Source organism: Pecten maximus, chromosome 10 (assembly GCF_902652985.1).
Source record: "Pecten maximus chromosome 10, xPecMax1.1, whole genome shotgun sequence".
In the NCBI taxonomy this organism is placed as follows: Eukaryota; Metazoa; Mollusca; class Bivalvia; order Pectinida; family Pectinidae; genus Pecten; species Pecten maximus.
The window spans coordinates 5,820,835-5,847,540 of NC_047024.1; the positions used below are offsets into that span (position 1 = coordinate 5,820,835).

Consider the following 26,706-nt stretch of genomic DNA (forward strand, 5'->3'; position numbering starts at 1 on the left):
TTGTTGTAGTGACCTTGTCTGTATGTTGTGATTGTTGTAGGGACCTAGTCTGTATGTTGTGATTGTTGTAGGGACCTTGTCTGTATGTTGTGATTGTTGTAGGGACCTTGTCTGTATGTTGTGATTGTTGTAGGGACCTTGTCTGTATGTTGTGATTGTTGTAGGGACCTTGTCTAGTCTGTATGTTGTGATTGTTGTAAGGACCTTGTCTGTATGTTGTTATTGTTGTAGGGACCTTGTCTGTATGTTGTGATTGTTGTAGGGACCTTGTCTGTATGTTGTGATTGTTGTAGGGACCTTGTCTGTATGTTGTGATTGTTGTAGGGACCTTGTCTGTATGTTGTGATTGTTGTAGAGACCTTGTCTAGTCTGTATGTTGTGATTGTTGTGGGGACCTTGTCTGTATGTTGTGATTGTTGTAGGGACCTAGTCTGTATGTTGTGATTGTTGTAGGGACCTTGTCTGTATGTTGTGATTGCTGTAGGGACCTTGTCTGTATGTTGTTATTGTTGTAGTGACCTTGTCTGTATGTTGTTATTGTTGTAGGGACCTTGTCTGTATGTTGTTATTGTTGTAGAGACCTTGTCTGTATGTTGTGATTGTTGTAGGGACCTTGTCTGTATGTTGTGATTGTTGTAGGGATCTTGTCTGTATGTTGTGATTGTTGTAGAGACCTTGTCTAGTCTGTATGTTGTGATTGTTGTGGGGACCTTGTCTGTATGTTTGTGGTTGTTGTAGGGACCTAGTCTGTATGTTGTGATTGTTGTAGGGACCTAGTCTGTATGTTGTGATTGTTGTAGGGATCTAGTCTGTATGTTGTGATTGTTGTAGGGACCTTGTCTGTATGTTGTTATTGTTGTAGGGACCTTGTCTGTATGTTGTGATTGTTGTAGGGACCTTGTCTGTATGTTGTTATTGTTGTAGGGACCTTGTCTGTATGTTGTGATTGTTGTAGGGACCTTGTCTGTATGTTGTGATTGTTGTAGGGACCTTGTCTGTATGTTGTGATTGTTGTAGAGACCTTGTCTGTATGTTGTGATTGTTGTAGTGACCTTGTCTGTATGTTGTGATTGTTGTAGGGATCTTGTCTGTATGTTGTGATTGTTGTAGGGACCTTGTCTGTATGTTGTGATTGTTGTAGAGACCTTGTCTGTATGTTGTGATTGTTGTAGGGACCTTGTCTGTATGTTGTGATTGTTGTATTGACCTTGTCTGTATGTTGTGATTGTTGTAGGGACCTTGTCTGTATGTTGTGATTGTTGTAGGGACCTTGTCTGTATGTTGTTATTGTTGTAGAGACCTTGTCTGTATGTTGTAATTGTTGTAGGGACCTTGTCTGTATGTTGTGGTTGTTGTAGGGACCTTGTCTGTATGTTGTGATTGTTGTAGGGACCTTGTCTGTATGTTGTGATTGTTATTGTAGGGACCTTGTCTGTATGTTGTTATTGTTGTAGGGACCTTGTCTGTATGTTGTTATTGTTGTAGGGACCTTGTCTGTATGTTGTGATTGTTGTAGGGACCTTGTCTATATGTTGTTATTGTTGTAGGGACCTTGTCTGTATGATGTGATTGTTGTAGGGACCTTGTCTAGTCTGTATGTTGTGATTGTTGTAGGGACCTAGTCTGTATGTTGTGATTGTTGTAGTGACCTAGTCTAGTCTGTATGTTGTGATTGTTGTAGGGACCTAGTCTGTATGTTGTGATTGTTGTAGGGACCTAGTCTGTATGTTGTTATTGTTGTAGGGACCTTGTCTGTATGTTGTGGTTGTTGTAGGGACCTTGTCTGTATGTTGTTATTGTTGTAGTGACCTTGTCTGTATGTTGTGGTTGTTGTAGGGATCTTGTCTGTATGTTGTGATTGTTGTAGGGACCTTGTCTGTATGTTGTTATTGTTGTAGAGACCTAGTCTAGTCTGTATGTTGTGATTGTTGTAGAGACCTAGTCTAGTCTGTATGTTATTGTTGTAGGGATCTTGTCTGTATGTTGTGATTGTTGTGGAGACCTTGTCTGTATGTTGTGATTGTTGTAGAGACCTTGTCTGTATGTTGTGATTGTTGTGGGGACCCTGTCTAGTCTGTATGTTGTGATTGTTGTAGGGACCTAGTCTGTATGTTGTGATTGTTGTAGGGACCTTGTCTGTATGTTGTGATTGTTGTAGGGACCTTGTCTGTATGTTGTGGTTGTTGTAGTGACCTTGTCTGTATGTTGTGATTGTTGTAGTGACCTAGTCTAGTCTGTATGTTGTGATTGTTGTGGGGGACCTTGTCTGTATGTTGTGATTGTTGTAGAGACCTTGTCTAGTCTGTATGTTGTGATTGTTGTGGGGACCTTGTCTGTATGTTGTGATTGTTGTAGAGACCTTGTCTGTATGTTGTGATTGTTGTAGGGACCTTGTCTGTATGTTGTGATTGTTGTAGGGACCTTGTCTGTATGTTGTGATTGTTGTAGGGACCTTGTCTGTATGTTGTGATTGTTGTAGGGACCTTGTCTGTATGTTGTGATTGTTGTAGAGACCTTGTCTAGTCTGTATGTTGTGATTGTTGTAGGGACCTTGTCTGTATGTTGTGATTGTTGTAGTGACCTTGTCTGTATGTTGTGATTGTTGTAGAGACCTTGTCTGTATGTTGTTATTGTTGTAGAGACCTTGTCTGTATGTTGTGATTGTTGTAGAGACCTTGTCTGTATGTTGTTATTGTTGTAGAGACCTGTCTAGTCTGTATAGTGTGATTGTTGTAGGGACCTTGTCTGTATGTTGTGATTGTTGTAGGGACCTTGTCTGTATGTTGTGATTGTTGTAGAGACCTTGTCTGTATGTTGTGATTGTTGTAAGGACCTTGTCTGTATGTTGTTATTGTTGTAGGTACCTTGTCTAGTCTGTATGTTGTGATTGTTGTAGTGACCTAGTCTAGTCTGTATGTTGTGATTGTTGTAGGGACCTTTGTCTGTATGTTGTGATTGTTGTAGAGACCTTGTCTAGTCCTGTATGTTGTGATTGTTGTGGGGACCTTGTCTGTATGTTGTGATTGTTTGTAGAGACCTTGTCTGTATGTTGTGATTGTTGTAGGGACCTTGTCTGTATGTTGTGATTGTTGTAGAGACCTTGTCTGTATGTTGTTATTGTTGTAGAGACCTTGTCTGTATGTTGTGGATTGTTGTAGAGACCTTGTCTGTATGTTGTTTGTTTTGAACCTTGTGTAGTTTGATTGTTTTAGGGACCTTGTTGTTGTTGTTATTGTTGTAGGACCTTGTCTATGTATGTTGTGATGGGTTTTAGGGACCTTGTTTTGTATGTTGTGATTGTTTGTAGGGACCTAGTCTGTATGTTGTGATTGTGGGAGGACCTGTCTGTATGTTTGATTTTTGTAGGACCTTGTTAGTTGTATGTTGTGATTGTTGTAGGGACCTTGTCTGTATGTTTTGATTGTTGTAGGGACCTTTTTTCTGTTGTTATTTTTTGTAGGGGCCTTGTTTTCTGTATGTTTGATTGTTTAGTGGGCCTTGTCTGTATGTTGTGATGGTTGTAGGACCTTGTCTGTATGTTGTGATTTTTTGTAGGGACCTATCTGTATGTTGTGATTGTTGTAGGGACCTGTCTGTATGTTGTGATTGTTGTAGAGACCTTGTCTAGTCTGTATGTTGTGATTGTTGTAGGGACCTTGTCTGTATGTTATGATTGTTGTAGGGACCTTGTTTGTATGTTGTTATTGTTGTAGGGACCTTGTCTGTATGTTGTGATTGTTATAGTGACCTTGTCTGTATGTTGTGATTGTTGTAGTGACCTTGTCTGTATGTTGTGATTGTTGTAGGGACCTTGTCTACTCTGTATGTTGTGATTGTTGTAGAGACCTTGTCTGTATGTTGTGATTGTTGTAGTGACCTAGTCTAGTCTGTATGTTGTGATTGTTGTAGGGACCTTGTCTGTATGTTGTGATTGTTGTAGTGACCTAGTCTAGTCTGTATGTTGTGATTGTTGTAGAGACCTTGTCTAGTCTGTATGTTGTGATTGTTGTAGGGACCTTGTCTGTATGTTGTGATTGTTGTAGTGACCTTGTCTGTATGTTGTGATTGTTGTAGAGACCTTGTCTGTATGTTGTTATTGTTGTAGAGACCTTGTCTGTATGTTGTGATTGTTGTAGAGACCTTGTCTGTATGTTGTTATTGTTGTAGAGACCTTGTCTGTATGTTGTGATTGTTGTAGGGACCTTGTCTGTATGTTGTGATTGTTGTAGAGACCTTGTCTGTATGTTGTGATTGTTGTAAGGACCTTGTCTGTATGTTGTTATTGTTGTAGGTACCTTGTCTAGTCTGTATGTTGTGATTGTTGTAGTGACCTAGTCTAGTCTGTATGTTGTGATTGTTGTGGGGACCTTGTCTGTATGTTGTGATTGTTGTAGAGACCTTGTCTAGTCTGTATGTTGTGATTGTTGTGGGACCTTGTCTGTATGTTGTGATTGTTGTAGAGACCTTGTCTGTATGTTGTGATTGTTGTAGGGACCTTGTCTGTATGTTTGTGATTGTTGTAGAGACCTTGTCTGTATGTTGTTATTGTTGTAGAGACCTTGTCTGTATGTTGTGATTGTTGTAGAGACCTTGTCTGTATGTTGTTATTGTTGTAGAGACCTTGTCTAGTCTGTATGTTGTGATTGTTGTAGGGACCTTGTCTGTATGTTGTGATTGTTGTAGGGACCTAGTCTGTATGTTGTGATTGTTGTAGGGACCTTGTCTGTATGTTATTGTTGTAGGGACCTTGTCTAGTCTGTATGTTGTGATTGTTGTAGGGACCTAGTCTGTATGTTGTGATTGTTGTAGGGACCTTGTCTGTATGTTGTGATTGTTTTAGGGACCTTGTCTGTATGTTGTGATTGTTGTAGGGACCTTGTCTGTATGTTGTGATTGTTGTAGGGACCTTGTCTAGTCTGTATGTTGTGATTGTTGTAGGGACCTTGTCTGTATGTTGTGATTGTTGTAGAGACCTTGTCTGTATGTTGTGATTGTTGTAGAGACCTTGTCTGTATGTTGTGATTGTTGTAGGGACCTTGTCTGTATGTTGTGATTGTTGTAGGGACCTTGTCTGTATGTTATTGTTGTAGGGACCTAGTCTGTATGTTGTGATTGTTGTAGGGACCTTGTCTGTATGTTGTGATTGTTGTAGAGACCTTGTCTGTATGTTGTTATTGTTGTAGGGACCTTGTCTGTATGTTGTGATTGTTGTAGGGACCTTGTCTGTATGTTGTGATTGTTGTAGGGACCTAGTCTGTATGTTGTGATTGTTGTAGGGACCTTAGTCTGTATGTTGTAATTGTTGTAGGGACCTTGTCTGTATGTTGTGATTGTTGTAGGGACCTTGTCTGTATGTTGTGATTGTTGTAGGGACCTTGTCTGTATGTTGTGATTGTTGTAGTGACCTTGTCTGTATGTTGTGATTGTTGTAGAGGACCTTGTCTGTATGTTGTTATTGTTGTAGGGACCTTGTCTGTATGTTGTTATTGTTGTAGGGACCTTGTCTGTATGTTGTTATTGTTGTAGGGACCTTGTCTGTATGTTGTGATTGTTGTAGGGACCTTGTCTGTATGTTGTGATTGTTTTAGGGACCTTGTCTGTATGTTATGGTTGTTGTAGAGACCTAGTCTGTATATTGAGGTTGTTGTAGGGATCTTGTCTGTATATTGTGATTGTTGTAGGGACCTTGTCTGTATGTTGTGATTGTTGTAGGGACCTTGTCTGTATGTTGTGATTGTTGTAGGGACCTTGTCTGTATGTTGTGATTGTTGTAGGGACCTTGTCTGTATGTTGTGATTGTTATAGGGACCTTGTCTGTATATTGAGGTTGTTGTAGGGATCTTGTCTGTATGTTGTGATTGTTGTAAGGACCTTGTCTGTATGTTGTGATTGTTGTAGGGACCCTGTCTGTATGTTGTGATTGTTATAGGGACCTTGTCTGTATGTTGTGATTGTTGTAGGGACCTTGTCTAGTCTGTATGTTGTGATTGTTGTAGGGATCTTGTCTGTATGTTGTGATTGTTGTAGGGACCTTGTCTGTATGTTGTGATTGTTGTAGGGACCTTGTCTGTATGTTGTGATTGTTGTAAGGACCTTGTCTGTATGTTGTGATTGTTGTAGGGACCTTGTCTGTATGTTGTGATTGTTGTAGAGACCTTGTCTGTATGTTGTGATTGTTGTAGTGACCTTGTCTGTATGTTGTAATTGTTGTAGGGACCTTGTCTAGTCTGTATGTTGTGATTGTTGTAGAGACCTTGTCTGTATGTTGTGATTGTTGTAGGGACCTTGTCTAGTCTGTTGTGATTGTTGTAGGGACCTAGTCTGTATGTTGTGATTGTTGTAGGGACCTTGTCTGTATGTTGTGATTGTTGTAGGGACCTCGTCTGTATGTTGTGATTGTTGTAGGGACCTTGTCTGTATGTTGAGATTGTTGTAGGGACCTTGTCTGTATGTTGTGATTGTTGTAGGGACCTTGTCTGTATGTTGTTATTGTTGTAGGGGCCTAGTCTGTATGTTGTGATTGTTGTAGAGACCTTGTCTGTATGTTGTGATTGTTGTAGGGACCTTGTCTGTATGTTGTTATTGTTGTAGGGGCCTAGTCTGTATGTTGTGATTGTTGTAGGGACCTTGTCTGTATGTTGTGATTGTTGTAGGGACCTTGTCTAGTCTGTATGTTGTTATTGTTGTAGGGACCTTGTCTGTATGTTGTGATTGTTGTAGGGACCTTGTCTGTATGTTGTTATTGTTGTAGGGACCTTGTCTGTATGTTGTGATTGTTGTAGAGACCTAGTCTGTATGTTGTGATTGTTGTAGGGACCTTGTCTGTATGTTGTTATTGTTGTAGGGACCTTGTCTGTATGTTGTGATTGTTGTAGGGACCTTGTCTGTATGTTGTGATTGTTGTAGGGACCTTGTCTGTATGTTGTGATTGTTGTAGGGACCTTGTCTGTATGTTGTGATTGTTGTAGAGACCCTGTCTGTTTGTTGTGATTGTTGTAGGGACCTTGTCTAGTCTGTATGTTGTGATTGTTGTAGGGACCTTGTCTGTATGTTGTGATTGTTGTAGGGATCTTGTCTGTATGCTGTGATTGTTGTTGTAGGGACCTTGTCAAGTCTGTGTTTTGAGCCAACCACCAGAAACCTGCTCGCAAGTTTCAAACCTAATTCTAAGTACCCAACCACTCGACATCAGGTATGTATACAAAACAGGTATAATATAAAAAAAAAAGCTTTGTTAAAATCCCGTATTATTTCAGATATAAGATGATAACCTATAAGGAAATGCCTACATTTGATTGATTTGAAAGCTTTAGTATTCTATAGAGAGATTATTGTATTGTAAGAGATGATGTCCACACTCTCATCCTTACAACCCTGGTATTGAAGCTACTGTTTCTGTTCCATCTGTGAAGGAATTTATTCACAGCTCCTTACTGTGAGCGAATTGTTTCTGACTTTGTTTTGTTTAACATTATAAGTGTCACAGGATGTTGACTATTATGACTGTATTTTATGAGAATATTTTAAATAAAAAAGAATCAAAAGTAAATATTGTATTGGGAAATCTATTGTCTTAAATTTATGTCAATCAGGGACATCACTCTGATAATGTGTTAAAAGTACTACAGATCTGAAAATTATATACACGGTACTCTTTTAAATATTCATCACCGAAAATACGACTAAAGCAGTTTTTTAACATGTGGTTATGGAGAATATGTTGTTTTTAAGACAGTACACTGTAACATATCTAAAAATAAAAGATATCTAATCTGAAGACTGGGATATTTTCTTACTAAGGCTGGAACATGATGATTATTTTGTTTACAGATGTGTGAGATGTCATCAACCACTCTCAACTCCAGCACTGACTCGGTGTGTACCTGTAACATAATCCAAACATTCCATGGAGGACGGACTCAGGCCATGCTATCCAACTCCCTCCTACTCCCCCACCCCGGGGACAATAGCCGACTTCTTGTATGTGCCGGGGAGGAGGCCTCTTCTGCAGTAAGTAATCCCATCCCTAAACCCCATCCCAGGGACAATAGTCGACCCTATGTGTGCGCTTGGGAGGGGGAGAAACATCTTCTCCAATAAGTTACCCGATCCCTCTCCCCATCCCCCTCCCCATCCCGGGGTCAATAGCTGACTCTGTGTGTGCACTGGAGAGGTCTCTCTTCAATGAGTTACCTCATCCCTCTCCCCCATCCCGAGGACAATAGCTGACTTCCTGTGTGCACTGGGGAGGCCTCTTCTCCAGTAGCTAACCCCATCCCTCTCCCCCACCCCCAAGGACAGTAGCTGACTTCCTGTGTGCGCTGGGGAGGCCTCTCCTTCAGTAAGTTACCTCATCCCTCTCCCCCACCCCAAGGACAGTAGCTGACTTCCTGTGTGTGCTGGGGAGGAGGCCTCTCCTTCAGTAAGTTACCTCATCCCTCTCCCCCACCCCAAGGACAGTAGCTGACTTCCTGTGTGTGCTGGGGAGGAGGCCTCTCCTTCAGTAAGTTACCTCATCCCTCTCCCCCACCCCAAGGACAGTAGCTGACTTCCTGTGTGTGCTGGGGAGGAGGCCTCTCCTTCAGTAAGTTACCTCATCCCTCTCCCCCACCATGGTTACATAAGCTGACTCCATGTGTATGCCGGAGAGGACGTCTCTTCTCCAGTAAGTAACTCATACCTCTCTTCCACCCTGAGGTCAATAGCTGACTCCTATCCCTCTCCCCCAACCTGGAGTCACCATCCCTCCTTTAGTGTGCCCAGGAGAAGAATTTGCCTGTGGTGATTAATCTAATGTCTATCTCCACACAAGGGACAACTGTTGGCTCTTATATGTCCATAGGAGAAACCTTCTCCAATCCAATACCAGTTCTTTAATGTGATGAGTTTAGGGGACTGAAGGAAGGTGTTTAAGGTAGACCGAACCTTCTGTGACGTCACAGACATGAGTCCGGCGATCCGGGGTCCGGCGATCTAGGCCCTTGATTATATTGAAGGAAGGTGTTCAATATTTCTGTATAATATTATACTTTACCATCGTATACTCTATGATTTTACAAGGTGAACTTTTACAAAATATCTACCTTTATATTATGGTATTTTACAAGGTAAACAATTGTGTATGATTTTACAAGGTAAGCTTTTACAAAATATCTGCCTGTAGAGTATTGTATTTTACAAGGTCAATAATTGAGTTCATGTATATTACAAGGTAAAAAATCTTATATCTGTATATTACTTTACCCACAGATGCATGTGTGGGATTGTGGGACCAGTCAGATGAGCCAGAGACTTCACACTGGTGGGGTAGTGGTGGATATTTGTGCTGTACGCAGTAACCAACATGATTATGTTGCGGCTCTCACTGAAAAACAGGTCAAGATCCATAAGTGGTCATGAAATCTCAATAAAACCCTGGTTGGCAGGGGGATTAGGCATGTGCACTGAAGAGGTTGTTTGGAAATGTGGACTTCAAGTCATTTGTATGTGAAATGAGTTCACACACTGAAAGAAATCCAAGAAATCCATGAGTACTAATATGTGAAATGAGTTCTTACACTGAAAGAATTGTGAAGAATTCCTGGAAGGAATGTGAAATAGCTCCATACATTACATGTTGGCCATCCGTAGCTCTTGTGTTACTTAGAGACTGAGCATGCAGATTTTGACCTGTGTGAGCTAACCTGTCGCAGATATGTGAAAATTTACACATACTCACAAGGAGTCTTTGTGTATGTTGAATGTGCAGATTTAAGCTAGACATTTATTTTCATTTGCTGCTCGACTCTAGAAGTTTTATAAAGGAGAGGATTTTCAGGTTTCTACAAATAGTAGAGAGGAACGCTGATCCCTGTATCTTAAATCACTTTATCACTGCTGTTCTGTTCTGTTTTGTTCATAACATGTATAACACATTAGTCAATTGATATGTCAAAAGAAAGAGAGTAGATATGAAATCATTGACTTACAGTGTTGGGAGGTCATGTTGAAGACAATACACATGAACACAGGGATTTGGCATATTCCCATGGTACGAATGAGTGTATTATAAGTATACTACACATATATGGAGTTGGAAAGTTGTGCCAAGTTCCTGTGAAGATGATGTCAGGCTCAGCAATGATACATAAGTCATATTAATGACAACAAATGTGCCGCCTCTGTCTTCAATATCAAATTGAAAAGGATATAGTTGTTGTGTATAAATTTCATTTCTTTCATGGTTGCTATGGAACCATAAATATCGATACAAAGAATATTGTTGCTATTATTTATATCCTCTATACATGGGCTAACCATCAAAGTTTGTACCTATGTGATAATTTGAAAGCTTCAAACGACGAAAGTAAGTACACATGAACATTTCAGTAGTAGATAATGTAGAAGACTTGACGATTGTCGCTGGTCATAGAAAATATGTACTGGTATAATGTTTCGAGAAATGTCATGTATAGAACAGAAGCTCATTTTAGATCCTTAATATACAGAGTGTACTTCCTGATTTAAGTTCTAAATGATTTCAACTACCTCTAGGTACCACTACTACTACCAAACTGTGTTCAAACATGACGTGAACGTTTTTACTCTTAACTCTTTAATACTATCATGTGATGATTTTTTAAATATCCATAATGTTAACAAATATATGTATGGATTGTAACATTATTAAGTGATGTATGTCTGCAGAACAGTTGTCCATATTTAAGTGGTTTTAAATGAAGAAATCTTGTCTCCCTTAGTCCAAACCTAAAATATTATACTTTATGCCATTCACTGAAGTCCTAACCTAAAATGTTACGTTATGCCTTTCTCTGCAGTCCAAACCTAAAACATTATACTTTATGCTATTCTCTGCAGGCAAAACCTAAAACATTATAATTTATGTCATTCTCTGAAGTGTAAGCCTAAAACATTACTTTATACCATTATCTACAGTCCAAACCTAAACATTACTTTATATCATTATCTACAGTCCAAACCTAAACATTACTTTATACCATTATCTACAGTCCAAACCTAAACATTACTTTATACCATTATCCGAGTCCAAACCTAAACATTACTTTATACCATTATCTACAGTCCAAACCTAAACATTACTTTATACCATTATCTACAGTCCAAACCTAAACATTACATTATACCATTATCTACAGTCCAAACTTAAACATTACTTTATACCATTCTCTCAGTCCAAACCTTAACATTACTTTATACCATTATCTACAGTCCAAACCTAAACATTACTTCATACCATTATCTACAGTCCAAACCTAAACATTACTTTATACCATTCTCTCAGTCCAAACCTAAACATTACTTAATACCATTATCTACAGTCCAAACTTAAACATTACTTTATACCATTCTCTGAGTCAAAACCTAAACCTTACTTTATACCATTATCTACAGTCCAAACCTAAACATTACTTTATACCATTCTCTCAGTCCAAACCTAAACATTACTTTATACCATTATCTACAGTCCAAACTTAAACATTACTTTATACCATTCTCTCAGTCCAAACCTAAACATTACTTTATACCATTATCTACAGTCCAAACCTAAACATTACTTTATACCATTATCCGAGTCCAAACCTAAACATTACTTTATACCATTATCTACAGTCCAAACCTAAACCTTACTTTATACCATTATCTACAGTCCAAACCTAAACCTTACTTTATACCATTATCCGAGTCCAAACCTAAACATTACTTTATACCATTATCTACAGTCCAAACCTAAACATTACTTTATACCATTCTCTCAGTCAAAACCTAAACATTACTTTATACCATTCTCTACAGTCCAAACCTAAACATTACTTAATACCATTCTCTAAAGTCCAAACCTAAACATTACTTTATACCATTATCTACAGTCCAAACCTAAACATTACTTTATACCATTATCCGAGTCCAAACCTAAACATTACTTTATACCATTATCTACAGTCCAAACTTAAACATTACTTTATACCATTCTCTCAGTCCAAACCTAAACATTACTTTATACCATTATCTACAGTCCAAACCTAAACATTACTTTATACCATTATCTACAGTCCAAACCTAAACATTACTTTATACCATTCTCTCAGTCCAAACCTAAACATTACTTTATACCATTATCTACAGTCCAAACCTAAACCTTACTTTATACCATTATCCGAGTCCAAACCTAAACATTACTTTATACCATTATCTACAGTCCAAACCTAAACCTTACTTTATACCATTATCTACAGTCCAAACCTAAACATTACTTCATACCATTCTCTCAGTCCAAACCTAAACATTACTTTATACCATTATCTACAGTCCAAACTTAAACATTACTTTATACCATTCTCTCAGTCCAAACTTAAACATTACTTTATACCATTATCTACAGTCCAAACCTAAACATTACTTTATACCATTATCTACAGTCCAAACCTAAACATTACTTCATACCATTATCTACAGTCCAAACCTAAACCTTACTTTATACCATTATCTACAGTCCAAACCTAAACATTACTTTATACCATTATCTACAGTCCAAACCTAAACCTTACTTTATACCATTCTCTCAGTCCAAACCTAAACATTACTTCATACCATTATCTACAGTCCAAACCTAAACCTTACTTTATACCATTCTCTCAGTCCAAACCTAAACATTACTTCATACCATTATCTACAGTCCAAACTTAAACATTACTTTATACCATTCTCTCAGTCCAAACCTAAACATTACTTTATACCATTATCTACAGTCCAAACCTAAACATTACTTTATACCATTATCTACAGTCCAAACCTAAACATTACTTTATACCATTCTCTCAGTCCAAACCTAAACATTACTTTATACCATTATCTACAGTCCAAACCTAAACCTTACTTTATACCATTATCCGAGTCCAAACCTAAACATTACTTTATACCATTATCTACAGTCCAAACCTAAACCTTACTTTATACCATTATCTACAGTCCAAACCTAAACATTACTTTATACCATTATCTACAGTCCAAACTTAAACATTACTTTATACCATTCTCTCAGTCCAAACTTAAACATTACTTTATACCATTATCTACAGTCCAAACCTAAACATTACTTTATACCATTCTCTCAGTCCAAACCTAAACATTACTTTATACCATTATCCGAGTCCAAACCTAAACATTACTTTATACCATTATCTACAGTCCAAACCTAAACATTACTTTATACCATTATCCGAGTCCAAACCTAAACATTACTTTATACCATTATCTACAGTCCAAACCTAAACATTACTTTATACCATTATCTACAGTCCAAACCTAAACATTACTTTATACCATTATCTACAGTCCAAACCTAAACATTACTTTATACCATTATCTACAGTCCAAACCTAAACATTACTTTATACCATTATCTACAGTCCAAACCTAAACATTACTTTATACCATTATCTACAGTCCAAACTTAAACATTACTTTATACCATTCTCTCAGTCCAAACCTAAACATTACTTTATACCATTATCTACAGTCCAAACCTAAACATTACTTAATACCATTATCTACAGTCCAAACCTAAACCTTACTTTATACCATTATCTACAGTCCAAACCTAAACATTACTTTATACCATTATCTACAGTCCAAACCTAAACATTACTTTATACCATTATCTACAGTCCAAACTTAAACATTACTTTATACCATTCTCTCAGTCCAAACCTAAACATTACTTTATACCATTATCTACAGTCCAAACCTAAACATTACTTTATACCATTATCTACAGTCCAAACCTAAACATTACTTAATACCATTATCTACAGTCCAAACCTAAACATTACTTTATACCATTATCTACAGTCCAAACCTAAACATTACTTTATACCATTATCTACAGTCCAAACTTAAACATTACTTTATACCATTCTCTCAGTCCAAACCTAAACATTACTTTATACCATTATCTACAGTCCAAACCTAAACATTACTTAATACCATTATCTACAGTCCAAACCTAAACCTTACTTTATACCATTATCTACAGTCCAAACCTAAACCTTACTTTATACCATTATCCGAGTCCAAACCTAAACATTACTTTATACCATTATCTACAGTCCAAACCTAAACCTTACTTTATACCATTATCTACAGTCCAAACCTAAACATTACTTTATACCATTATCTACAGTCCAAACTTAAACATTACTTTATACCATTCTCTCAGTCCAAACCTAAACATTACTTTATACCATTATCCGAGTCCAAACCTAAACATTACTTAATACCATTATCTACAGTCCAAACCTAAACATTACTTTATACCATTATCCGAGTCCAAACCTAAACATTACTTTATACCATTATCTACAGTCCAAACCTAAACATTACTTTATACCATTCTCTCAGTCCAAACTTAAACATTACTTAATACCATTCTCTACAGTCCAAACTTAAACATTACTTAATACCATTATCTACAGTCCAAACTTAAACATTACTTTATACCATTCTCTCAGTCCAAACCTAAACATTACTTAATACCATTCTCTCAGTCCAAACCTTAACATTATACTTGATGTCGTTCTCTCAGTCCAAACCTAAACATTACTTTATACTACCATTCTCTACAGTCCAAACCTCAAATATTATGCTATGCCATTCCCTGAGGTCCATGCCTCTAATGTTACTTTATGCCAATCTGCAAGACACAAAAGTCTGTGATAGGTGTGAATGGATTTGTGTATTTGGTACAGTATTGTGAATATTGATAGGTAAAATGTATTTGTGTTACAGCGTGTGTTATGGATAGGTATGTTTTGTGTTTTTTTGTAATGTTGCATGCATTATATACCGCTTACAATGTAAATTCATCTAATAAAACAACATTTGCACATATCTCATTGTTTATCATACAGAAACAGAAGTGAAGAAGGAAGGCAATTCATGACTCGCGCCTACAGTTAGAGACTTTTAGAACTGTTGGAGATTATGAAAATTGTTAGCAACAGATGAATGTACAGTCATCACAGTAACAAGGGGTCCCCTTACTATGTGAGGGTACAAAAAAAGACTTGTGTTTAAGATATCTTGCACACCCATCAAAAATTAAATTCATAATTACATCATATTAGTGTGATTACAATTTCTGTATCTGATTAAATGTTGGCAGTCATCAGTCAAAGTTAAAGAGTCAAAGACTGAACCACCATTTTAATATAGTAGAAAGCTGAAGTTCAAGATACCTGGTGAGCCCCTCAAAAGATTATGTCATCTGACTTGATGGGTCAGAATGACCTGGTGCCATTCTGTTTAGCTGTTGTACTATGTCTGTTGCAGTAAATATTCCACTTTTCAAACTTGACCACTGCGTTTGTATCATAACAGATTTTATTTGTGATTTTGATATAACAACAAACATACCTGCTTGGATTACTAGTAAATAATTTCACAAATGACTCGAGTTATACACGGTATGAACATGCAATAGTAAGTACACTCCACTGAGTGTTTACCGAACACCAGACACACCAGCCACTCGCCCTTCTCAGGGTAAACATATCAAATATCTAATATAATTTGGTTTGGTATGAGATCAACATTGCTCCATGATAAATGACAACTTCATTTGCCAAGAAAATGTCTGTCAGATGTAGTGTTGGGTGCATTTAAAAGTCAGATACAAACTAAGTTAAGAGTGGTGTGATATATAGGGAAGCCATAAATTACAAACTTGTAAAGAGAAAATACTCATAGACGCCCACATATGTATCCTCTGAATTCACTGTTATGTGCATTGTGATATAGTGTTATGTAACAAACATGGCTGAGCGTTGATAACAAATCCATATGTATATACCTTAGTTTTCTTGTCTCTTCATTGTTCCAGTTGTAATTTCCTTCCTTCTCTGGTCAAGTAGAAATTACAATTAACATTGGTTGTAGTTATAAATGTTACTGGTACTGTAGCTATAGACATTAGTGGTAGTTATAGACCTCGGTGTTAGTTATAGACATTAGTGGTATTTTATAAACATTAGTGGTAGTAAGAGACTGCTTGTCATAGACATTAATGGTAGTTAAAGATAGTTATAAACAATTAAGCATTAGTACATAATTGGTAGTTAAAGACATCAGTGGTAGTTATAGATCATTAGTGGTAGTTATAGGCCATTAGTGGTAGTTATAGACCTTGGTGTTAGTTATAGACATTAGTGGTATTTTATAAGAATTAGTGGTAGTAAGAGACTGCTTGTCATAGACATTAATGGTAGTTAAAATAGTTATAAACAATTAAGCATTAGTACATAATTGGTAGTTAAAGACATCAGTGGTAGTTATAGACCATTAGTGGTAGTTTTAGGCAGTAGTGGTAGTTATAGACATCAGTAGAAGATATAGACATTAGTGGTAGTTATAGACAGCGGTAGTTATAGACATTAGTGTTAGTTATAGACATTAGTGGTAGTTATAGACATCAGTGGTATTTATAGACATAAGTGTTAGTTATAGACATTAGTGGTAGTTATAGACATCAATGGTGGTTATAGACATTAGTGGTAGTTATAGACATTTAGTGGTAGTTATAGACATTAGTAGTAGATATAGACATTAGTGGTAGTTATAGACAGCAGTAATTATAGACATCAGTGGTAGTTATAGACATCAGTGGTAGTTATAGACATTAGTGGTAGTTATAGACATTTAGTGGTAGCTATAGACAGTAGTGGTAGTTATATACATAAGTAGTAGTTATAGACATTAGTGGTAGTTATAGACCATTAGTGGTAGTTATAGACAGTAGTGGTAGTTATAGACAGTAGTGGTAGTTATAGACAGTAGTGGTAGTTATAGACATCAGTAGTAGTTATAGACATTTAGTGGTAGTTATAGACAGTAGTGGTAGTTATAGACAGTAGTGGTAGCTGTAGACAGTAGTGATAGTTATAGACATTAGTGGTAGTTATAGACAGTAGTGGTAGTTATAGACATAAGTGGTAGTTATAGACATAAGTGGTAGTTATAGACATCAGTGGTAGTTATAGACATTAGTGGTAGTTATAGACAGTAGTAGTAATTATAGACATTAGTGGTAGTTATAGACCATTAGTGGTAGTTATAGACCATTAGTGGTAGTTATAGACATTAGTGGTAGTTAAGACAGTAGTGGTAGTTATAGACAGTAGTGGTAGTTATAGACATTAGTTGTAGTTATAGACAGTAGTGGTAGTTATATACATCAGTGGTAGTTATATACATTAGTTGTAGTTATAGACAGTAGTGGTAGTTATACACAGTAGTGGTAGTTATAGACAGTAGTGGTAGTTATAGACATTAGTTGTAGTTATAGACAGTAGTGGTAGTTATAGACATTAGTGGTGGTTATAGACATTAGTTGTAGCTATAGACATTATTGGTAGTTATAGACAGTAGTGGTAGTTATAGACATTAGTGGTAGTTATAGACATTAGTGGTAGTTATAGACATCAGTGGTAGTTATAGACAGTAGTGGTAGTTATATACATTAGTGGTAGTTATAGACATTAGTGGTAGTTATAGACAGTAGTGGTAGTTATAGACAGTAGTGGTAGTTATAGACATTAGTGGTAGTTATAGACATAAGTGGTAGTTATAGACATTTAGTGGTAGTTATAGACAGTAGTAGTAATTATAGACATTAGTGGTAGTTTTAGACATCAGTGGTAGTTATAGACATTAGTGGTAGTTATAGACATCAGTGGTAGTTATAGACATCAGTGGTAGTTATATACATTAGTGGTAGTTATAGACAGTAGTGGTAGTTATAGACATCAGTGGTAGTTATAGACATTAGTGGTAGTTATATACATTAGTGGTAGTTATAGACATTAGTTGAAGCTATAGACATTAGTGGTAGTTATATACCATAAGTGGTAGTTATAGACCATAAGTGGTAGTTATAGACAGTAGTGGTAGTTATAGACATCAGTGGTAGTTATAGACATTAGTGGTAGTTATAGACATCAGTGGTAGTTATAGACATCAGTGGTAGTTATAGACATTAGTGGTAGTTATAGACATTAGTGGTAGTTTTAGACATTTAGTTGTAGTTATAGCCATAAGTGGTAGTTATAGACAGTAGTAGTAATTATAAACATCAGTGGTAGTCTATATAGACATTAGAGGTAGTTATAGACATTAGTGGTAGTTATAGACAGTAGTAGTAAGTATAGACATCAGTGGTAGTCTATATAGACAGTAGTGGTAGTTATAGACATTAGTGGTAGTTATAGACATCAGTGGTAGTTATAGACATCAGGGGTAGTTATAGACATTAGTGGTAGTTATAGACATTTGTAGTAGTTATAGACATTAGTGGTAGTTATAGACATCAGTGGTAGTTATAGACAGTAGTAGTAATTATAGACATTTGTAGTAGTTATAGACATTAGTGGTAGTTATAGACATCAGTGGTAGTTATAGACAGTAGTAGTAATTATAGACATTTGTAGTAGTTATAGACATTAGTGATAGTTATAGACATTAGTGGTAGTTATAGACAGTAGTGGTAGTTATAGACATTAGTGGTAGTTATAGACATTAGTGGTAGTTATAGACATCAGGGGTAGTTATAGACCATAAGTGGTAGTTATAGACAGTAGTGGTAGTTTTAGACAGTAGTGGTAGTTATAGACATCAGTGGTAGTTATAGACATCAGTGGTAGTTATAGACATTAGTGGTAGTTATAGACATTAGTGGTAGTTATAGACATTAGTTGAAGCTATAGACATTAGTGGTAGTTATATACCATTAGTGGTAGTTATAGACCATAAGTGGTAGTTATAGACAGTAGTGGTAGTTATAGACATCAGTGGTAGTTATAGACATTAGTGGTAGTTATAGACATCAGTGGTAGTTATAGACATCAGTGGTAGTTATAGACATTAGTGGTAGTTATAGACATTAGTGGTGGTTATAGACATTTAGTGGTAGTTATAGACATTAGTCGTGGTTATAGACAGTAGTAGTAATTATAGACATCAGTGGTAGTCTATATAGACATTAGTGGTAGTTATAGACATCAGTGGTAGTTATAGACATTAGTGGTAGTTATAGACATCAGTGGTAGTTATAGACAGTAGTAGTAATTATAGACATCAATGTAGTAGTTATAGACATTAGTGATAGTTATAGACATTAGTGGTAGTTATAGACAGTAGTGGTAGTTACAGACATTAGTGGTAGTTATAGACATCAGGGGTAGTTATAGACCATAAGTGGTAGTTATAGACAGTAGTGGTAGTTTTAGACAGTAGTGGTAGTTATAGACATCAGTGGTAGTTATAGACATTAGTAGTAGTTATAGACATTAGTGGTAGATATAGACATCAGGGGTAGTTATAGACATTAGTGGTAGTTATAGACATTAGTGGTAGTTATAGACATCAGGGGTAGTTATAGACATTTAGTGGTAGTTATAGACATTAGTGGTAGTTATAGACATTAGTGGTAGTTATAGACATCAGTGGTAGTTATAGACATTAGTAGTAATTATAGACATCAGTGGTAGTTATAGACATTAGTCGTGGTTATAGACAGTAGTAGTAATTATAGACAGTAGTGGTAGTTATAGACAGCGGTAGTTATAGACATTAGTGGTAGTTATAGACATCAGTGGTGGTTATAGACAGTAGTGGTAGTTATAGACAGTAGTAGTAATTATAGACATCAATGGTAGTTATAGACATTAGTGGTAGTTATAGACAGTAGTGGTAGTTATAGACATCAGGGGTAGTTATAGACATTAGTGGTAGTTATAGACAGTAGTAGTAATTATAGACATCAGTGGTAGTCTATATAGACAGTAGTGGTAGTTATAGACATCAGTGGTAGTTATAGACATTAGTGGTAGTTATAGACATTAGGGGTAGTTATAGACATTAGTGGTAGTTATAGACAGTAGTGGTAGTTATAGACATTAGCGGTAGTTTTAGACATTTAGTGGTAGTTATAGACATTTAGTGGTGGTTATAGACATTTAGTGGTGGTTATAGACATCAGTGGTAGTTATAGACATTAGTGGTAGTTATAGACATCAGTGGTAGTTATAGACATCAATGGTAGTTATATACATTAGTGGTAGTTATAGACAGTAGTGGTAGTTATAGACATCAGTGATAGTTATAGACATTACGTGGTGGTTAAAGACATTATTAGTAGTTATAGACATTAGTGATATTTACAAACATTAGTATGAATTATAGACATTAGTTGTTGTTATAGCCGTTAGTGGTTGTAAATCTAAACTGTCGCCTGATCAAACAGTCTATAGACACTGAAAAGTTCTAGAGTTGTAGAGTAGCGACAGAGACGTAGAACATACTTATAGTTGTTTTTATCTATGCTCAATCAGGTTCATTAATATACTTCAAAATGCTAATAAATCGTGGAATGACAGATAAATCAATATCACTATGCTAGAGTATACAATTGGGTATGGCTACAGAGGTAAACCACAGGCTACATGACACTGTCGAAATATCTGTTTTATACGACGGCCCATATACGCCTGGACAATATACACATAAGCAATTGATGTTTGTCCGTGGTTTCCAGAAAAATGTGGTCAAAAAACTGCATATGCAGTTGTTTTTTGCCAAGTGTCTGACACATTTCATCGTCAGATTTTGCTTTGCTTTTTGTTTATTTCGACAACGCAGTGTTGGCCCGTAACCGCCTTGGCACATTTCGAGCTTTGTTCAGGTAATTAACAAACCATTTGATAACTCCTGACTACCTGATGTGGCGCAGGTGGCCCATTGAGACAGCCCACTTGACCTTGTAAGCTTAGGTGTAATGTGTGGGTAAAACCATAAGGTACAAAGGTTAAGGGGAGGAGACATGCATATAGCCAGATGATATGAACAGATTGCTACACATATATGTAATCCTGTCTTCTGAAATCGTAATTGATATACGTGATGTAGAACATTAACACAGTTAACGTTATAATTAAAATATTATTTCAGAATTTTAGTCTACATACATAAATTGTTTTGTGTGTAAGAACAAGTTTAACAAACAATTTTAGCATAAGCTATATATTCAAAATGTGGTCAAAAAGAACTATACATGTACATATTTTTTGAATGTTTGTCACACTAGTAAGGCCTTTCACAAAATAATAAAATACCGGGGGGGGGGGGGGGGGGGGGGAACGCGTGTCTTTTGTTCGGACTCTAAGCGCAGAAAGGTAATATATCTAATATGTGGGAGGGGCGAAACAATTACAAATTGCATTCATGATCTCAATGGGCCACCTGTGCTTCATCAGGCAGTCGGGAGTTATCAAATGGTATGCTAATTATCTGAGCAAAGCTCGAAATGTGCCAAGGCGGTTACGGGCCAACACTGCGTTGTCGAAATAAACAAAAAGCAAAGCAAAATCTGACGATGAAATGTGTCCGACACTTGGCAAAAAACAACTGCATCTGCAGTTTCTTGCCCACATTTTTCTGGAAACCTCGGACAAACATCAATTGCTTATGTGTATTTGTCCAGGCGTATATGGGCCGTCGTAGTTTTAGGCAGGTGTTGTGCTTATCTAGTAATTCACAAAGAATTCATCTATGAAATTTAATTTCCGTGAACATGCAAGTCTAAGTAAGTATTATTTCTTAACTCCGCCATGAAATGAAATCACGATAATAATCGATTATAATCGATAAATGCGATACATGTATGTTAAAACATTGATAATATAAAAACATTACTGGGTTTGAAAATATGCATTATTGAGCGCGACAAGATATGTGACACATAGTTGCGTATACAGCAAAAGAAGGGTGTAACAATTATTACTATTTGTAGGTTGTGTCAGAGCCAATGGATAGTGCCACTCCCCGTCCCGTGTCAGCAACACCATGTACCGAACCAGGACACACCGACCTAGTGAGCGCCTGGTGTCAAACCTGTCAGACGTTTGTCTGTATTCAGGGTATGGTGTCCGAGAAACACGCTGGACATATCTTTATATCACTGGAGAAAAGAGCTGGAGAATTTGGAGCAAGGATTGAGCAAAGGAAAATAGAACTGCGCAAGATTGAGGAAAGTTTTGGTGCTGATCTCGTACAACAGTTGGAAATAGAAACCAAGTTCAACGCTCGCGTGGATGATCTAAACAATGAGATTGATAAGAGAAGTCAACGTTTACACTCTGAAATTGAATCCTGGAAGACAAAAACAAAATCAGCGCTTCAGACGAGGGTTGACGAAATCAGGATATCAATGAAGGTCCGTCAGGATCAAATTAAAGAGGACCAAAATAAACTACGAGCAGCCCTGGATCAATGTAGTCTAGAAAACTACAAAGCAGATGAAGCTATACAGGTCAAACGTCAGTCGTCTGTATACATTCCTGCTTGTCTTATCTTGACAGAAGTCAACTCCACGGAGCTGGACATGGATACCTTGCTTGGACACATTTCTGATGAAGAATCGTATGGGTCCGACTGTGTGTCTTATGCAAAACCATTTTCCTCTTCTGGTTCTGATGATACTTCTGATCTTCACGGACTATCAGAGACCGAGAGTAATTTTATGGAGGAACTGAAGCATGAGAGAATTTATTGCGACCTACCGGTACATCTTGATGATGTTGAAATCCTGAAACACTGCCAGTTTAAGAACCCCAACCAACAAGAAGAAGAGATCAAACTAGCTGCCAGCAGGGATGGAGGCATCTGGGTAACCTGTACCGGACAAAGATGCATTAAACATTTCGACGACGAAGGCAATTGTAGGCGGAAAGTTTTGACTGACTTTGATATATATGACATAGACGTCAACAGTAAAAATGAACTTTTTGCATCAGTGCACAATGGATTTAAGATAAAAAAAGAAAACCTATTTCAACTGGAAAACTCTTGTAAGAACAGAACACCGTGTGACCTTTGGAATCGGCATCACGTCTGCGGATGATATGTTAGTTTGCCTGCAAGGAATGGACTATGCTGAAATCGTCAAGTTTTCACCTACCGGAAACAGTCTGCAGAGCATTCGTTTGGATGGGGACCAGAAGGAAATTTTCTACAGACCAAGAAAAGTGCTGGAGGTGGAACCAACGGGAGACGTGCTGGTCATTGATGATAAAACACTGATAACGTTGGATACAGAGGGGGCATTCAAGAAAACCTGGACAAGTGAGCTTGACAGTGACACTGGAAAAGAAGAAGCGATGGTGAAGTTCCAACCCGTCAGTATAACTGTCACTTCAGAAGGAGATCTATTTGTATTGGACCAAGGCAACAAGGAAATTGCTGTATTTGACAAAATGGGACAACCCTTCTGGAACATGCATGACACCGTCATGTTGAATGACATGAGTTGTGCAGTATTCGACGTTAAGGATCAGTTCTGGGTCGCCTGCAGAGACGGAGTTATCCACCAGGCACAGTTGCGCTTTCATCGTAAAAATAAATCAGATTAAGACCACTTGGATCAAATTATCATTTCAAACCTGACAGTATTGTGAACAGGGACTTAATGTTCAACGGGTGAAAGACTGGGTTAGTTAACATGTATTAGCCATTTTTTATAGCTTCAAATTTTGAATTATTGCAGCTCAATGGCTTTAATACAAACTCTGTTTTCTGTGGTGACTGTCCTATTTTGATATGACGTAAATATGCAGAACCAAGCCAATCGGCGGTAAATAGAATGTCTACATATTTAGGGAGTTATTGTCATGGTCCAGTCATTTATCAGTCAACGGGGGACCTGCATTAATAACAGTGACATGGTTTAGGTCATCTGATCCGAAAGATCAGGATGGCCTAGACGTAGCCAGAAAATATATTTCATGCGACTTTTCACATTTCAACCATCTTCTCAAGTTTCAAGAGTGGGATTTAGCTAAGCTTTAATGAATAATCCTGTAATGGCCATCATCATTTGTGTTCGGATCGGTTCTAAATCTACAATGCACGCCATTGCTGCCATCGTGTAAAACACCTCTTCTCCGGTTTCATTGGTGATCATTTGTCCGATTTGATGGATCCGCCGTCGTGCCCATTGTTAGTTGCCTTTTTTCTGTGACTATGTAATTTTTTTTTTCATGTCACTATAATGTAGTATATCCTGGAGTGTATTTCATTTTTATTTCTCCGTTTGGTTTCGTCCTCCACATTAGACTATAAACCTGTCAAATTGCAGGTTTTCTGAGTTTTGTGTTAGGTATCTTGTTTTCATTTCATATGAGATTTTATGGAATTCGTCTCGAAAGTGTGTTTGCTGATCAAGTCTTGAAATAATAAAACTTTCATCACATCGGCTGTGAAATTAAAATTCATCGACCTCCTTAATTCATATCTTATTTAAAATGTGTGTTTAGCTTTCCTATTACATTAGCGGTAATTCCATTAACAGTAAAGTGCTAGGTTTCTTTTTAGTGTTTCATGCAGATTTCATAATTGCCTCAAAGAAACAGACAAATCTCAAAATAAACCATTGTCAATCCGTAATGGCAAATACTAAGGAGACGGTGTAAACTTTTAATAGCAAATGACAAAACGAGTATAGTATTGTTCTAATGTGATGTTGGTTCGGCGATATTTAATCATTAGAAGAAATGAATGGCGTCAAAACTGTAACTGTGAATTGATTAATTGGACTAAGAGATATCAAAAACTTGTAACAAACTTGTATCATTTAACTATACATTATATATATATGAAACTATTTTGAATAATTTATTTGGTCTGAATCATTCTACATAAGACATAGAAACACCTTATCATTTCACTTTGACAAACAAAATATTGTCGCGTTACCATATGGCATGACATCTAAAGTATGTGGCGTTATTATTGATTTCTCTGTGCTTGTTGTATCACAGTTGCATAAAAAGGTTTTGGTTTGGTTTTATTTGTTTAACGTCTTTTAAAAGCTAAGGTCATTTAAGGACGGCCTCCCGTGCGTGCAATATGCATGCCTGTGGTGGTTGCGTATGTGTGTTTTCTGAAGGTGTGGTATGTTTGTATGAAGTCTCCTTATGATAGGCCGGAAGTTTTGCCGATTTATAGTGCTACCTCACTGAAGTGGACTGCCTAAAACACCCAGAAGGACACCCCACCCGGTCACATTATACTGACAACGGGCAAACCAGTCGCCCCACTCTCAAAATGCTGCGCGCTAAGCAGGAAGAAGTAACTACCACTTTTAAAGACTGATATGTCTCGGCCAGGGAACAGAACCCAAATCCTTTCTCGCATGGGCAAACCCTCAGAAAAACAAAAGAGAAAAGATAATATCCCAAATTTAGTCGCCTCTTACGATATTATGCAATTGGGGCAGCAGGCACAAAGAGCACCGATAAAACATTCTCAGATTTCCATACGAACCGCATACTCGAAGATAACCATAATCCCATCATAAAATAATGAAATGGATGGCAAAAATGACGGGTTAAAATTATACAGGTACATTATATCATATATGTCAGCAGAATCGTACTCCGTTTCATCCATAATTACGGGGAAACAATGTAACTGATTCTATATTACATCCCCATATAAGACATACATTGTAATCATGTTTTACCACGCATGCCACTGTTGATTTGGCTCACCGTTCATATATATAATATACTTACTGAATATATGTGATTGGTGTAAGGCAGTATGACACGACACCAACAGAAAAATGCTAGTGATTTCATCATGAGACTTATCAACTGAACATCGATAGGTACGCTTTTCTCTGCATATCACCAACTGCAATTATCCCATAACTGTATATTTAAGTTCTGACTTTTGACTGGCTGCAACCAAGACGTAATACAAAATGGCGGATTGGTTGAATGGATATTAGCTTGCCGTTCGGTCCCTTTTTGATCAATTACATCACAACTTTTCTAACTTAATTATCTTCTGGGAAGATAGGAGACATTACCAATATCATTACAAGAAGTCCTATGACCTTTAACAATTGCAGAACAACTTATATTAGTTTAATCCAAACGAGTCTTCGAGGTATCTTTATTGCAATCATATATATGATGTTTCCTCAAAACGCCAGGGTTTGAAGGTCACACTCTACATGGTGACCTTCATTAATGACCGATAATTTGTAATGACCGATAATTTGGAAATTATCAACGGTTTGTCCTATGCAAATGTCCTTTATCAAATCCAGACAATTAAAAACAGGTCGGACGAATGGACACATAGATTGCCTGATAGGCTTAACAAAACAAACAGGTCGGACGGATGGACACATAGATTGCCAGACAGGCTTAACAAAACAAACAGGTCGGACGAATGGACACATAGATTGCCTGATAGGCTTAACAAAACAAACAGGTTGGACGGATGGACACATAGATTGCCTGATAGGCTTAACAAAACAAACAGGTCGGGCGGATGGACACATAGATTGCTAGACAGGCTTAACAAAACAAACAAGTCGGACGGATGGACATATAGATTGCCTGATAGGCTTAACAAAACAAACAGGTCGGACGGATGGACACATAGATTGCCTGATAGGCTTAACAAAACAAACGGGTCGGGCGGATGGACACATAGATTGCCTGATAGGCTTAACAAAACAAACAGGTCGGACGGATGGACACAGATTGCTAGACAGGCTTTACAAAACAAACAGGTCGGACGGACGGACACATAGATTGCCTGATAGGCTTAACAAAACATATAATA

General features: G+C 37.2%; 2 protein-coding genes across 3 annotated transcripts in view; both read left to right on the forward strand.

The window, feature by feature from the left end:
- LOC117336069 (E3 ubiquitin-protein ligase RFWD3-like) overlaps window positions 1-11,010 on the forward strand; it is a 39,469-nt gene extending 28,459 nt beyond the window's left edge. For both annotated transcript variants that reach the window (XM_033896432.1, XM_033896433.1), the window contains exons 13-15: window positions 7,101-7,192; window positions 7,831-8,010; window positions 9,250-11,010. In XM_033896432.1, the coding sequence (XP_033752323.1) occupies window positions 7,101-7,192; window positions 7,831-8,010; window positions 9,250-9,399 (422 nt within the window). In that variant the 3' untranslated portion in view covers window positions 9,400-11,010. The remainder of the gene's footprint in view (window positions 1-7,100; window positions 7,193-7,830; window positions 8,011-9,249) is intronic.
- Window positions 11,011-21,874: 10,864 nt separating this feature from the next.
- On the forward strand, window positions 21,875-22,969 carry LOC117335947. The gene has a single exon (XM_033896231.1). The coding sequence runs from the start codon at window positions 21,875-21,877 to the stop codon at window positions 22,967-22,969; it is 1,095 nt and encodes a 364-aa protein (XP_033752122.1).
- The last annotated feature ends 3,737 nt before the right edge of the window (window positions 22,970-26,706 follow it).

Coding starts and splice junctions, on each gene's coding strand:
- LOC117335947 (XM_033896231.1), top strand. CDS start 21,875: ATGGATAGTGCCACTCCCCGTCCCGTGTCAGCAACACCATGTACCGAA.